This window comes from Mustelus asterias, chromosome 11, assembly GCF_964213995.1.
Source record: "Mustelus asterias chromosome 11, sMusAst1.hap1.1, whole genome shotgun sequence".
NCBI classification, from domain to species: domain Eukaryota; kingdom Metazoa; phylum Chordata; class Chondrichthyes; order Carcharhiniformes; family Triakidae; genus Mustelus; species Mustelus asterias.
This window is the reverse complement of record NC_135811.1, coordinates 52,503,843-52,519,102: the sequence shown is the minus strand read 5'-3', so window position 1 is coordinate 52,519,102 and position 15,260 is coordinate 52,503,843. Positions and strand designations below refer to the sequence as shown.

At 41.5% G+C, this 15,260-nt stretch overlaps 1 protein-coding gene across 1 annotated transcript in view; it reads left to right on the top strand.

The window, feature by feature from the left end:
• The window catches only part of pcdh15b (protocadherin-related 15b), a 655,691-nt gene that overhangs the window by 399,407 nt on the left and 241,024 nt on the right, over positions 1-15,260 (top strand). Inside the window, exon 19 of the mRNA XM_078222925.1 lies at positions 9,645-9,869. Coding sequence (XP_078079051.1) covers positions 9,645-9,869 — 225 coding nt within the window. The remainder of the gene's footprint in view (positions 1-9,644; positions 9,870-15,260) is intronic.

Below are 15,260 nucleotides of genomic sequence, written 5' to 3'. Positions count from 1 at the left end.
TCCTACCATAGTATGAACATGTTTAAAATGTTATCAAAGTGAAAGCCACAGTAAAAAGGTTAAGCTAGGCTAAATCTAGTTGGATTAAGTTCAAGGCAGAAGCTTGCACTCTTTAGAATCATTATCTTATTTGCTCAGTGTACCTATTTAATTATTATTACTTGTGTTTTGATTTGTTCAAGTTTTCTGATAATGGTAATTTTGATGTTTCAGTTTAATTCTGGAGTCTGTGCTCATTTCCTTACCCTTGGTTGTTCCACATGTCATATTCTTTAATTGATTACAGTTGAACAAGCCAGATCCTAACTAGGATCTGGCCTGCCTAATATGTTCATAACTGGGATTTAAATGTCAATAGAGGGGAGCCCCCTGTGTAACTGAACAAATATTCATCTGAAGGTATTTAAGATCTATAAGGTTGAAAATGGCAGGTTGTGTGCCAAATCAGCTTTAGACACTGTGTGATGACATGACCGGCCAACTCTGTATGCTTCTAGTGCATTAGCACCCTCCCAAGATTGGTGCACAATGTCTGCTGCGCTAGAAGTGACTGGAAGCAAATCTGCTGTCATTTTCAACCCCTCCAGGCTCCTGTGTAACCAACACCAACTGCTCTTACGGAGTCTAGTTTTGTGGTCACAATTTATCTTTCAATTGAAGGCCGCTGGTTCGCTTTGACCTGTGTTACATTATTACCCCGAGTCATAAGCTACCCTGCTGAGTACAATGTGCTGACTGCAAATTGTAAATTGTTACTTAATCTTATTTCACTACAAACCTGCTGCTAGAAATGCATTAGTGCTTACTGTTGGGCGATGGAAACATGCTGTTGCAAATAGAATCAATATATACCTTTATTTTATAAAACATATTTTCTGGTGATATATTTTTATACTCAAAGATTGTTGGCAGTGCAATTGATGGGCAGTGGGACTCCCTTTTCCACTTTTTGCAATCATCTATGCAAAATCGTCCATGTGGGTCAAGTGTGAAGCATAAAGTTCATTTGCCTCCGACATTTGCCCCTGTTCTAATCCTAGGAAAGCAGTTCTGGTAAGAGAACTGTAAACTTTCTCTTACATCACAGCATTGTAATTGAAGCCCCCATCGCCACACACATTTTAAAGCTATCCAATTAACAGGAATAGCTTATAGAGGAAATACTTAGCACCTCTTGAAGTGTGTCTACTATTGTTACCTGGTCTGGCCCACATGTGACTCCAGATCCATAGCAATGTGGTTGACTCTTAAGTGCCCTCTGAATGGCCTGGCAAGCTGTTGAAGGGCAATTAGGGATGAGCAGCAAATGTAGACCCAGCCAGTACTGCCTACATCCCATGAAAGAATGAATGAAACAAGAAGTACTCAGAACCACAACAGTGCTTGGATCCAACACCAGGCTGAAAAGAAAAACATTTTTGTTCTTTAAAGAAGTAATTGAAGGGTTAAATCTTTACCAGCACTTTAATACTGTTTTCAGATTTGTAACTGTTTTTCATTAAAGATCTGTCTCACCACAGCTTTTGAGGCGTATTGATTGTTTCTTGTCTGTTATAAAACTCCTGTGGCCTTTCCAATCGATGGAATTAAAGCAATGTTATTCGGTGGCTTTTGGGAACTTACAGCGTGACAGTGTTTCTGATGTAACTTTAAATCAACAAATTATTGAAAAAAAAATTTCTCACCTACTGAGCATGATTAAACTACTGTTCTCATTCAAGGCAAATCAAGAATTATAAATTAAAATAATCAAATGTTGTTTGTGGTTACAATATGGCTGAGCTGACTTGGTAGTCCTCTGTCTCTTCATGTCAGAGGGTTGCGGATTCAAGGCCCACCTGCTGGTATCCATCAGTAAAGCACTGAGGGAGGGAATGCTGCCTTGTTGGAGGCACTGTCCATCAGATGAGACAATAAACCAACATCCTATCTGGTGATTCAGTGATTGTAAAAGATCCCATGACATCCTTCAAAGAAGGAGCAGGGAGTTTTCGCCACATTCTGGTCATTATTCCTTCCTCAACCAGCACCATTAGAAGGAAAACAGATTAATTTGTTACTTATCTCATTTCCTGTCTGTGGGGTTTCGCAGTGTGCAAGTTGTCTGTCTTGTTTGCCTACAAAACAATCATGATTGCACTTCAAAAGCTATTAATTGGATGTTTAATGCTTTTCAACACCCAAAGGACAGATAAGATTTTACATCAAGTTTCCTCAATAAATCTTTAATAGAATAGTTTCTCCATGGGGATCTGTGTAGCACAGGATTTATACTGCTTGATAATTATTGGTTCTTACTTATAGACTTGCACTGTGTAATTCTTTAATGCCTTTATTAAAATAATATACTATGGATTTCACATGATTGAGTAGGCTATTTTAATAACAGTTAAAGGCCATAAAGTTTGGCCCCTTGGGGATTGGGCAGATGAGACAAATGGAGAGGGGTCCGCTCCCATGATTTCTGGAGCGAGGCATGTGAGTAGTGTGTTTAGAAGGACAATAGTGTAAGCACTCTGTGCATGAATCAGAAGGATGCAGACTGGGTGGATTGTGACATCAGTCAGCTTCTAATAAGCATTTGACACTCCTTCAGTTTTCCATCCCGTAGATCCGCAGAAACACCCTCTTAAACACTCTCCGCTGAGATATTTTCAGCTGCACAAGGAAACCCCTCACTATTGCTCTTTAAAGGGGGAGTCACCCATCAACTTGTGGCTGAAGTGTTGCTGACTTTCTTTTACTACTACATAATTAGTAGAAGTACCTTGTACCGGATGGCGGTGGAATTGAGCCAAGTTCCTTCAGTTAGAAGGGAGTGATGCTGGATTTGAAAGGCTGCCAGACATGGGTCTATGGGTGGATCACAACCTGGGCTGCAGCATGACATGGAGATCGAGCAGAGGGGAGAAGCTGCCAACAGAGGTAGGAACAGCAGGGCTCTCAACATAAGGTATTATCCATCCAGGATCTTCAGAAAGCCATTCTACCTCCACCGCAGCAATGAACGGTGACTACAACAACTTTGCCACGTCCTTAAACCAGACCTGCAGCCTCAACGCTTCCACCCTTTCTTGTCAGGTACCGCTGGCACAAGCAGAGACAGATGCACAAAGGGTGAGGGTGGGTGGAAAGCAAGAGCTACATTGTAACATCATCTGCAGCTTGTACTCCATATCATATTGTGGAGCTGGCTCAAAGGGCTGAATTACCTACTTCTGCTCCTAATTCCTACGTTCCTATGAATGCCAGTGAAATTCGACTTGCAAAACTTTAAAAGGCAGGAGCATACCAATATCCTGGATGGTTTAAGCAACACTGATTGCACCATTCTTATAACAATGATCACGCCTTTAATTTCGAGCACTGTTTCCTCCAAGGGGTTGACGGCATCCGGTTGTGCCTGCCCTCCAACATCATCAGTGAGAATGGTGATTAAAAACCTACCTACTGCTAATGCAAATTAAAAAGTGCAAAGAACATCTTAAAACTATGTTCTCGTCATTTCTTCTCGTCATGTGTTGCGTTTCTGCAAGAGTGAAGAAGGTGTGTCAGAGATTTTATTGCAATGTGTTTGAGTGATGTGCCTGTCATAGTAGAATAGCTGAAAGTATGTGGAAGCTGCAAGATGTGAAGGGTGAGGTGGAGCATATGAATGGTAGGCTTGAGTCTTGATTGCTAGTGATTGTTGATGAATGAGTGATGGGGAATGTGATGCATTGAGCAAGGTTCGAGTTTGGTAAGAGATGATATTTGAAGCAGATTTCACTGAGCTTGACCACTTAAATATGAGCTTATTCAACTTTTACTGGCACTGTATCCTCGTGGCCAAACTCCTGTCAGCCACATCCAAGACTGCTCCCTATATCTTTCTAAGCCTTGTCTGGAGGACCTTCTGACCGTTTGCCAAAATGGGACATCACTCCTTCCTTCCACCCCCTTGACTAAGGTCTCCAGCACTGCATCTGGGACTTTGAGCTGATCTGATGGTCCATTGCTTTAGTTTTGTCTTGCTCAGTAAGTCTTTCTGAACCTCCTCAACCTCTTGCTGTACCCAGAAGCCTCCACTTTAAGATATGCACTCTGGCTTTAAAGAAGTGCAGGCTGACTTTAATTGGTGTTGGCCTCACATAAACTTGTTCTTCTGCTGACCGTACAGTCACTCAACAGCGTTTGTAACCCTGGCCGTACACCACAGTCATCACGCTGTAAAGCCAGTCTGAAGTTTGTGTGCTGCTTGCATCAGTTTGATCATCCGCGGGATAATTGTGCATCACAATCCACGTGCCTGCTGTCTGGCCTTATCCAATTTTTAGCAGAAAATGTATCAGAATGTGATTGTAACAGCGGATAGGCAACTATAGCAGGAAAGTGCCATCTAAGGGTATCTTGAGTCCAGAGCAGAAACCTGACAGGGGCAAGTCGGGGCTTGTCGTGGCTGATCACTTTACTGCCATGTTGATCACTCCACTGGCATTTGGCAGTTAATCACTTTACTAACTCTGAATAAGAGAAGGGCTCTCGGAGAATATGGAGAACACTGCAACCCATTACTGCAGAAAGAGGACACTGAGCTCAGAGAAGAAGATATCCGTATTGAGTGACTGGAGCGTGGCCAGCTCCTTCACCAGTATGGGGAATATCTAGATATCAGTAGAGAGTTTGAGGGGGCGATCTTACCAAAATAATTCTAAGTGCCAAACGAGCGTGAAAATAGGAGAGAATCGTGCCCATTTTTTGGGCGTGCTCCCAGTCACAATTGTATGGCACTTACTTGAAAAAATGAGCCACAATGCAATTCTTGCCAGCAGGGAGAGGATGTGGAGCCTAATTTTGCTGGGAAGCTGGCTGCTGAGTTCGAGGAGTGCCATTGCGCATGTGCCCTGATCTCTCAGTACATGGTGTACACAGTCTGCTGGGAGATCTGTCACTCACCCCACCCAACCCCATGGACATTGGGACCCGCTGTCGATCGCTCCCGATGCCGGGCTTCCCCATTCCCCCGAACATCGATCCCCTGCACCCCCCCCAGCCCCCACACTCCCCCGATCGTCACCCTGGCTGATTTGGCCCCCCCATCCCTCCCTGATCACTGCCCTGGACATCGCTCCCCCACAATCGCTGCCCGGCTGATTGCTCCCCACCCCCCACTTTCCTCCCACCATGTATGGAGCTCCCCCACCCCTTGTCTTCCCCCCGTCCCCCCCCCCCATTATGGCCCTGCCCCCATCAAGCCCCACCCCATCAGGCCTCTCCCCCTTGATGCTGCCAGGGTGCCCAACTAGCAGCGTCAGGGTGTCAGGCTGATATTGCACAATGGGCACTTTGTAGCCCCCCCCCCCGGACCACCCAAGGGGCTTCAGTGGCCTCTGTTCCCACTGGTGAGGACATCGTGTCTTGTCTGCGTTGGTGGAGATCTTTGCCAGTGGGAATCTTGACCAGCAAGCAGCTAAGGGCAAATGAGTCTGGACGATAGCATCTGGGACTCGCTAATTATATTTAAATTAAGCTTTGAATATTGAAATCAGCTTTGCACCCCTTCCAGGCATGAAGCCAATTTAGTTGGCAGAACAGGGCCAGAAACAGCTCAGGAGGCGGAAAATTGGGCGCAAACCTGATTTTTCGCCTCTCGCCCAATCTTATCGACTGCATGACGAGCCTGTAAGATCACCCCGTAAGTCTTCTCTGTTCTACATTCTCAGAAATCACGATTAAATTAGTTCTTCTGAATAAATTGGAGTTGTACTAAATTTAGGTGTCTTTGTTGTGTCTGCCTAAGCTAATCGAACAGGGTGTAGGTCAATAGATTTCAACCCAATGAATTTATCAGTGGAAATGATGTTTTATGGATGACCATTGTACATCAGTAGATTTTGTTGCATTTATTATGCTTGATTTACTTTGATGAGGACTGAAATAGGGACAATGTTTTAATCATTGCAGTAGATAAGAGCTGCCTTTCACCAGTCTGCTGATTAGGAAATAACTAACTTGCTCTGAATTTGGATGAAATGATACTGCCTGCTCTTTCAATAAAGACCCGAACCATTTTAAAACAACGCAATGATTAACACTAGTGTTAAATTGTGGATGGAGAAATGTAATACAAGTGTGCCCAAATGAAATTTATTTTCTGCACTAATTTAATGCAAGTGTCAAAGAGTGTGAATCCTACCCCTATCTTCCAGAGGTTCCGTGATGGTCAATTTTCATACAGAAATTAAATAGAATATTATTGTAGCAATCTAATGATTTAATTTGCTCAGCAATTATGACCAAGTCATCAAAAGACTTTACAAATCAATTTGGAAGATTCCCAACAAAAGCCTTTGACCAAACCAACCCTGATGCATTGCAAACCATCCCTCCTGAGCAACATAACGAATAGCAGCAGATCAAAGAAATATACTTGACTGCTAAAAATTCTTTAACCTAATGAATGACAATATCAGGATGCAGAAACAAAACAATAAAGTAACCATGACATTCGACAGGATTTGATCTGATGGGGATCTTTTATTGCCTGTGAAGTGTTTTGGGACACCTTAAGGTCTTGAAAAGCACTATATAAGTGCAAGTCTTTCTTTTCTTATCACAATTTTCAGATGGGGAGGGGGGTTGGGGAAGCAGTGCATCACCAAAAGCGCATCAAATTTCTTTTGAACAAATGACCACTGACTGTACTTGCAAAGATTTGAATCACAAAATGGGTTTCCAAAAAAGTGTTGTTGAAAATCATTTATGGTCTTGACTACTCAATGTTCACACTGTGGGCGGAATTATCCCGTCCCGTGTGCCACGGGAATCGTAGTGGGCAGGAAATCGGACCTTGCAAAGGTCCGTTGACCTAGGGCTGGATCTTCCAGTCTTGGAGTGAGCGTAACCAGAAAATCCTGCCTTGTATGTTTCTCAAGATATCTAAATGCTCTGAGGTGAATGTACCTGGTGCTTGAAGGTGCTGGGTTGCTGGCATCTTGGGCTGCTTGTAGAACCAGAAGAGAGTACTGACTGAAAGAAAAGCCTTCAAACAAAAATTATAGACTCAATTTCAACCCATTCAGAACCAACATGCTTGCAGAGTTAAAATTATGCCCTTTATAGCTAGAGTGGGTGCCATGGCTGTTCTCTGTAATATCCATGTCATGAGTGAGTGATGATGTGGAGTTGCCGGCATTGGACTGGGGTAGGCACAGTAAGTAGTCTCACAACACCACGTTAAAATCCAACAGGTTTATTTGGCAGCACGAGCTTTCGGAGCGCTGCTCCTTCATCAAATAGTGAGTTGCTAAATAAACCCGTTGGACTTTAACCTGGTGTTGTGAGACCTGTCAGTGAGTGAGTGAATAAAGGGAGGACGAGTAGATGGAATGGTGTGATACTCTGTTTCATCACCAGGAGTGAGACATGCCAACTATGATTGTAATGGAGAAATTCATGCTGGTGAAGTCTGTGTTTGTCTGAGATTAGTAATTGAGGTACATTTGACTAGACTTGTCTCTAACGGCATTAATTTTAACTCACGAGCAAAATGACAATTTAGACTTGAGTAAATTCAAAGTTTGAGCAAAGGTCCCAAATTCCTCACTGGTATCTCTGCACAAGCAACAATCTGCCAATACATCTAAATCAAAACAGTTGGAACTGCACACAGCATTGCTGCCACAGATGGAGATGCAAGATGGAGATTGTAAACCTCTCTCAATCCAATGAAATTTCCTCAGTTTTCTTACTAGCCTGAAGCACTTTGGGGCATCTTCTAAAATCTATTAACAAGACAAAATAATAAGTTCTAAATCAGCAATGTGTTTGTTTTTGTGAGCTCTTCTCTTGTGATATATACATAATGTCAACTTTTACTACAAATCTCAGATGATGATGCACAAAATGAGAAAAGAATTGTAAACTGCCAAAGCAGCTATGTTTTACGCAAGTTTTTCTCCCTAATGGTAGGATTGTTATTGAGCTTGGGCAGCACGGTGGCACAGTGATTAGCACTGCTGCCTCACAGTGCCAGGGACCTGGGTTCGATTCTCGGCTTGGGTCACTGTCTGTGTGGGTTTCCTCCCACAGTCTGAAAGACGTGCTGGTTACATGCATTGACCTGTACAGGCGCCGTAGTGTGGCGACTAGGGGAATTTCATGGTAACTTCATTGCAGTGTTAATATAAGCCTTCTGACTAATAAATTTTTTAAATTTAAAAATTCTGCTTTGCCTCATGACTTTAACATAATCTCATTTAATATATCCCAAATATTAAAATATATGAAAGGGAAGCAACTGCTACAGAATCATAGAACCCCTACAGTGCAGAAAGAGGCCATTCGACCCATCAAGCCTGCATCGACAACAACCCCACATATTTATCCTACTAATCCCCCTGACACTATGGGGCAATTTAGCATGGCCAGTTAACCTAACCTGCACATTTTTGGACTGCGGGAGGAAACGGGAGCACCCAGAGGAAACCCACACAGACACGGGGAGAATGTGCTAACTCCTCACAGACAGTTACCCAAGCCGGGAATCAAACCCGGGACCCTGGCACTGTGAGGCAGCAGTGCTAACCACTGTGCCACCATGCCACCCTGAATGCAATGGGCCTTTTTAATACACCTTAGTACTGAAGTAGAATTTACCATCAATTTTTCAGAGTATTTCATTGGTGCTAATGCCTTGCAACCTTCATTTAAATTTTAACTACGTTCCCAACAATCTTCAGATCAAAGCAAGCTGCTATTTTAAAGAATTCCTGGTCAGAAGAATCTTGCTGTATTCTAATTGATGCATTTCAAATTGATAACATGTGAACCACATTTATAATTGTGTTTCATAGTCATGTTTCTTGGCAATGATATTGTTGGAGTGTGTATATTATTATGTTGGAATCTTATCACTCGTTCTGTTTGAATGTAAAATACAATGAAAGCAATTTTGTAGATCTGTTACAGGAACACATTTTTTTCAAGTTGTTAAACTTTAATTTCCTTTTATTTTGCTTAATTTAAACTTGCTGACAACAAAATGATTCATTCTTTTTTTGTGTTGTTCCCAACTATACAATTTGCAAATAACAATGTGTATTCCACAATCGATTACTGAAGTTTTCACCAATTTTACCAGTTAAGTTGTAATTGTATTACTTAAGATGCATGAAAGAAGTTACACTGCAGGCACAACTTAAGTTTCTGTGCTCCCTGTTAACTGCATCACGGTCAGAGCTGTGAACCTCAGCAGGGGTACGTCGCAGGAGGTAGTGAATGATTGATGTGAATGCAATGGAAAATTGGATGTGTTGTGTAATTGACTGACCTACTCCCCTAAAAGGTCCACCTAAATACAAATTATGCTTAACCACCATTTTGATTGACAACCATTAAATCTGTTAGGAATTGGTTCGTGATAGTTTTTCGACAAGAGTTAAACATGTTCCCATTTATATAACCGATTGACTTCAATAATGTTTATGCATTATGTTCCATGTTTATTGTGCCTTTAATAATGCTAGTTTTCTCATCTGATTCAAGATTATGGCCCATCACATAGATAATACAGTGATTGGATATACAAAGCCAGATCCATAAGATCTTAGTTAATAAGGTGCTGAACTGACCAACATATCTTTCATCGTTTTCTTTTATTTCAGGCAACAGATGCTGATGTTAGTCCAAATGCAACCTATCGGATAAGAACGGATGAGGCCAGACAACTGTTTTCTGTCAATCAGTGGACAGGAGAAGTGTCTATTTTAGAGTCTGTGGATTATGAATCTCTGCCTACTGAAGATGCAAGCTACACTTTTGTAGTCGAGGCACTGGACAGTGGGGGAAGCATGCCTCCAGGGTTAGCTACTGTCATTGTCCAGATAAAGGTAAGTGATATATATTGTTGTAACCTAAAATGTAATATTAGTTAACAGTGCATGGACTACATGGTAAATCAATCTCATTGTCTGATTAATTTTAAAGAAAGAAAATCAAAGCATTTTCAAAATCAGTCAATGTAACCCCAATATATCCACCAATTGACTCCTCAACAATACTTCCTAACTCTGCTCTAAAAACCAAACCTTATACCTTCCTGTTCTTCAAATATTTTTCCCTGATATGATTCAATTATGTAAGTTTCATCAAGTCCCAATTTGTTCAATATTCCAACTTCTCTCTGAATGAAGAAACTTCGTACAACACCAACAAAGTTCTTTAATTAAAATTATGAAGAAGTTTGACATAATCTCAGGATTTTGTATGAAATCTTTCTAATCTTAATGGAACTGTGCTGCAGTTGTTGCATTCTTGACTCTGAGTCAGACTGTGGGTTTAAGGTCTAGAATCATAGAATCCCTACAGTGCAGTTACAGGGATAGGGTGGGGGAGAGGGTCTGGGTCAGATACTCTGTCAGAGGCCATTTGGCCCATTGAGTCTGCACCGACTCTTTGACAGAGTATCTTACCCAGGCCCTTTTCACCACCCTATCCCTGGAACTCCACAAATTTAGCATGGCCAATCCACCTAACCTGCACATCTTTGGACACTAATGGAATTTAGCGCGGTCAATCCACCTGCCTACTCCAGGGACATGAGCTAAATATTAAGACTATCACTCTTGTACAGAAGAACAGAAATAATAGGAGCCACAAAGTTCCTTACTCCTGTTCCGTCATTCAGTAACATCATGGTTGAAATTCTACATCCTCCTGCCCTATCCCCCTATCTCTAGATTTGTTTAGTACCCAAAAATCACAGTCTTAAATATACTCAGCAACTGAGCGTCCACAGCACTCTGGGTTAGAAAAATCTAAAGATTCACAACATTCGTGAGAGAGGACATTTCTTTGCACTTCAGTCTTTATTGACAGCCCATTATCCTGAGACTATGACACCTGGTTCCCTATCAGACCATCTTATCATCGACCCAGTGGGGCCCTCGAACAATGTTATAAATTTCAAGGAGATCTCTCATTTTCCTAATTCCAGCCATTACAGGCCAATTTTACTTGATCTCTCCTCATCTTATATTGCCACCATTGCCGTGGTGTGCACAGTTTATTATTGCTTTCCTATTTATTTGTAGTATCTGTATGTTAACTTGCTGTGAATCATGCAGAAGAACTGCAAATCCCTAGCTTAGCACCATTTACGAACCTCTCCCCTTTTAACAAATATTTTGTTTTTCCATTAGTTCTATCTAAACAGATACTTTGACATATCTCCATATTATCATCAGTCTGCCATTGTGTTGTTCACCCACTTAACTGTTCTATATCCCTTTGCTATCTACTTTTCCACCTTGTTACGTTTCATCAGAAAACTTAAATGCATTATACCTAGACCTCTTATCTAGATCTTTGATATAGATTGTAAGTAGCTGAGACCAAATCATATCCATGCAACACTCCAGTGGTTACACCCTGCCACCCAAAAATGACCTTTATCCCTACTCTTTATTTTCTCATGCCATGATAAAATATTAGCTCCAAATCTCTGAGCCCTTAGCTTGTGTAACAGACTCTTGTGTGGCATCTTATCAAATCCTTTCTGAAAATCGAAATAGGGTTCCACTTGACTTACACAAAAAATTCCAGTGGATTTGTCAATCACAATTTTCCAATCTAAAACCATGTTGACTCTGTCTAATCACATTGTAGTTCTCTAAATGCTTTGCAATCAGGTCCTTAATAATAGATACTAACATTTTCCCTTCTACAGATGTTCCCTGTTTCTCCCTCCCTCCTTTCTAGAATAGTGGGGTTACACTTTGCTGCTTTCCGACCCACAGAGACCATTTTAGAATAAGAATTTGCAAAAATAAAACGATTGCATTCTCAATTTTAGAAGCCATCTCTTTAAAATCCTAGGATGTCGGCTATCACGGTCAGGGTATTTGTTGACTTTTAGTCTCATTAATTTCTCCAGTACTATTTGTTTATTGATACAAACTACTTTAAGTTCCTCATTCGACCTTTGGTTCCCCATTGTTTGCTGTATGTTTCTTTTGTCTTCCACTGTGGAGATAAATGCAGAATAAGTTATTTAACATTTCTGATATTTTATTCCCCATTAGTATTACTCTTATCTCTACCTATAAGGAATCCTTACTTTTGCTATCCTTTCCTTATTGATATCACTAACATAGGTGGAAAGGCAGATGAGATCCTGCAAGCAGATTTGAGGGAGCTAGAAAGGAGACTACCAATTAGAACCTCAAAGGTGGTAATGGTCCATATTACTCCCAGTGCTCTGGAGTAGTAAGAACGGAAATAGGAGGATCGAGTAGATTAATACGTGGCTGGAGATGGTGCAAGAGGGATTCTTGGGACCAGTTTTGGGGAAGGTGGGACCAATACAAGTCCAGTGGATTGCAGCTCAACAGATCCAGGACTAACAACGTTCTTGCAGGGCCATTTGCTAGTGCTGTTGGGAGAATTGAAACTAACTTGATATGGAGGATGGGAATCCATTGGAATTGAGAAATAAGTGCACAAAGTATTGTGAGAGACAGATAGCTCTAGAGTAGGAAATATTAAGATATTAGATAGGGTAAGAGGGAATGTAATAAGGTTTACAGTGCATGCATGTGCATGCACAGAGCCTGGTGAATAACGTTGGCACATGTACTGCAAGTGCAGATAGCTACCAGGGAATATGTTATGGTGAAAACAGAGTTGTGGCTCAGAAAAAAAAGGGATGACTGGGGTATTAAATATTCCTAGATACAAGGTGTTCAGGACAGATAGGGAAGGAAAGTAAGGAAGAAGAATGACAACATTGATTAAGGAGAATATTTCAGTGCTAGAGAGAAAGAGGATGTCCAAGAGGGATAAAGGACAGAATATATTTAGAGCTATTAAACAATATAAATTGCTTTGAGCAATTCAGAGAAAAAAAGAATCAATTGGAGGAGGGCCAATTTCAGTGGGCTGAGAACAGATCTGGCCCGGGTATGTTGGAATCAAAGAATGACAGGTAAATATGTAAAAGAATTCAGGGTTTCCTTTAAAATGGAGATGGCTCAGGTACGATCAAGGTACACTCCCAAAAGAGGGAAAGGTGGAACAAAGTCAAAGCTTCCTGCATGATGAAAGTGATAGATAGTAAAATGAAGCAGGAAAAGGGTGTATATGACAGATGCCTTGTTGATATAGCAAGCAAGAACTAGACTGAATATAGAACATTCAGAGGGGGAGCGAAAAAAAACTAAGTGGGCAAAGACAGAGTATGAGAGGAGACTGGCAGCTAACATTAAAAGGATTCAAAAGTCTTCTATATGCAAATGAATAGCAAAAGGATAGTAAAAGAGGAGAGGATTTGATTAGGGACCAGTAAGGGGATTTTCACAGAGAGACAAAGGAAAATGCTAAGGTACTGAATGCATACTTTGCATCTGACTTTACCAAGGAAGATGATGCTGCCAAAGTCATATTGAACAAAAATGTAGCTGAGACTTTGGATGGACTTAAAATTGAAAAAGAGGCAGACTGGTTGTACATAAAGTTGTTAAGTCACCAAGGCCAGATGCGGTATATCCGAAGATACCAAGGGAAGGGTGAAAATTGCAGAAGCATCAGCAATAATCTTCCAATTTTTCCCAGACACAGAGGTGGTGCCAGAGGACTGAAGAATTACAATCATTACACCCTTGTTTAAAAACAAGACCAGAAGCTAGAGGCCAGTCAGATTAACCTCAGTGATGGGAACGTTTTTAGAAACAATGATCAAGAACAAAATTAAATGTCACTTGGAAAAATGTGGATAAATAAGGGAATGCCAGCACAGATTTGTTAAAGGCAATTTGTATTTCAATAACTTGACTGCATTTTTGATGCAATAATGGAGGGTTGATGAGGTAATGTGGTTAATGAGAGTAATGCAGTTGATGAGGTGTGCATGGACTTCCAAAAGGTCTTTCACAAAGTGCCACATGTCAGGTTTTTCAGCAAAGTCAAAATCTGTAGAATAAAAGGGACAGTAGCAGCATGGATATAAAGTTGGCCAAATGGCATAGTGGTGAATGGTTGTTTTTCAAATGAAAGGGAGGTGTATCGTGGGATTCTCCAAAGTTCAGTGCTAAGATGACAGCTTTTTTTGTTCTTTATTAATGACCTAGATTTGTGTGTGCAAGACACAATTTCAAAACTTGCTGATGACACCGTTATTCTGAACTTGAGGATGATAATCCAATGATATGCGGTTTAGGTGGATTGAGCATGCTGAATTGATTCTAGTATCAGGGGGATTATCAGGATAAATATGTGGGCCTGGGTCAGATTGTTGTCCATGCAGACTCGATGTGCCGAATGGCCTCCTTCTGCACTGTAGGGATTCTATGATAATGATCGACTTCAAGAGGTTGACTGTCTGAGTGGACCGGTGGCAGATTAAAATTAATGCAGAGAATTGTGAAATGATTCTTTCCAGTAGGGAGAATGAGGAGAAGGCAATGTAACTGAAAGAATGCTATTCTAAAAGAGGTGCAGGAACAGAGGAACCTGGGGTTATCAATGGCAATGCACAAATTGGTGAAAGTGGCAAGTCCCCTTGAAGGAAGTGCTGCACTATTGAAGGTGTTGTCTTCCATTTGAGAGTAGTTTATATGGAGACTGCATCTGCCCTCACAAATGGATGTAACATCATAGAATCCTGATAGTACTGAAGGAGGCTATTTGGTCCATCGGGTCTGCACCGACTTGTGATTTGATTTATTATTATTGTCGCATGTATTGGGATACAGGTTTAGTGAAGAGAAAGATCCGCTTCTTATACAATAGGACTATTAAACAGAGCATCCTACCTAGGTAACCCCACATATTTACCCCGTGAATGCCCCTAACCACTATGCTGCAATTTAGCACAGCCAATCCACATGACCTGGACATCTATGGACTGTGTCTGTGTGGAGTTTGTACTTTCTCCCATGTCTGCGTGGGTTTCCTCTGGGTGCTCCGGTTTCCTCACACAGTCCAAAGATGTGCGGGTTAGGTTGATTGGCCATGCTAAATTGGCCTTAGTGTCAGCGGGTTAAGCAGGGTAAATATGTCAGGTTACGGGAATAGGGCTGGGTGGGATTGTGGCTGGTACAAACTCAATGGACCAAATGGCCTCCTTCTGAACTGTAGAGATTCTATGGGAGGGGAAAAAGAGCTCCTGGAGGAAACCCAAGCAGACATGGGGAGAACGTGCCAGCTCCACGTAGACTGTCACCTGAATTGACGGGAATTGAACCCAGGTTCCGGGCACTGTGAGGCCGCAGGCTTTCAGTTCT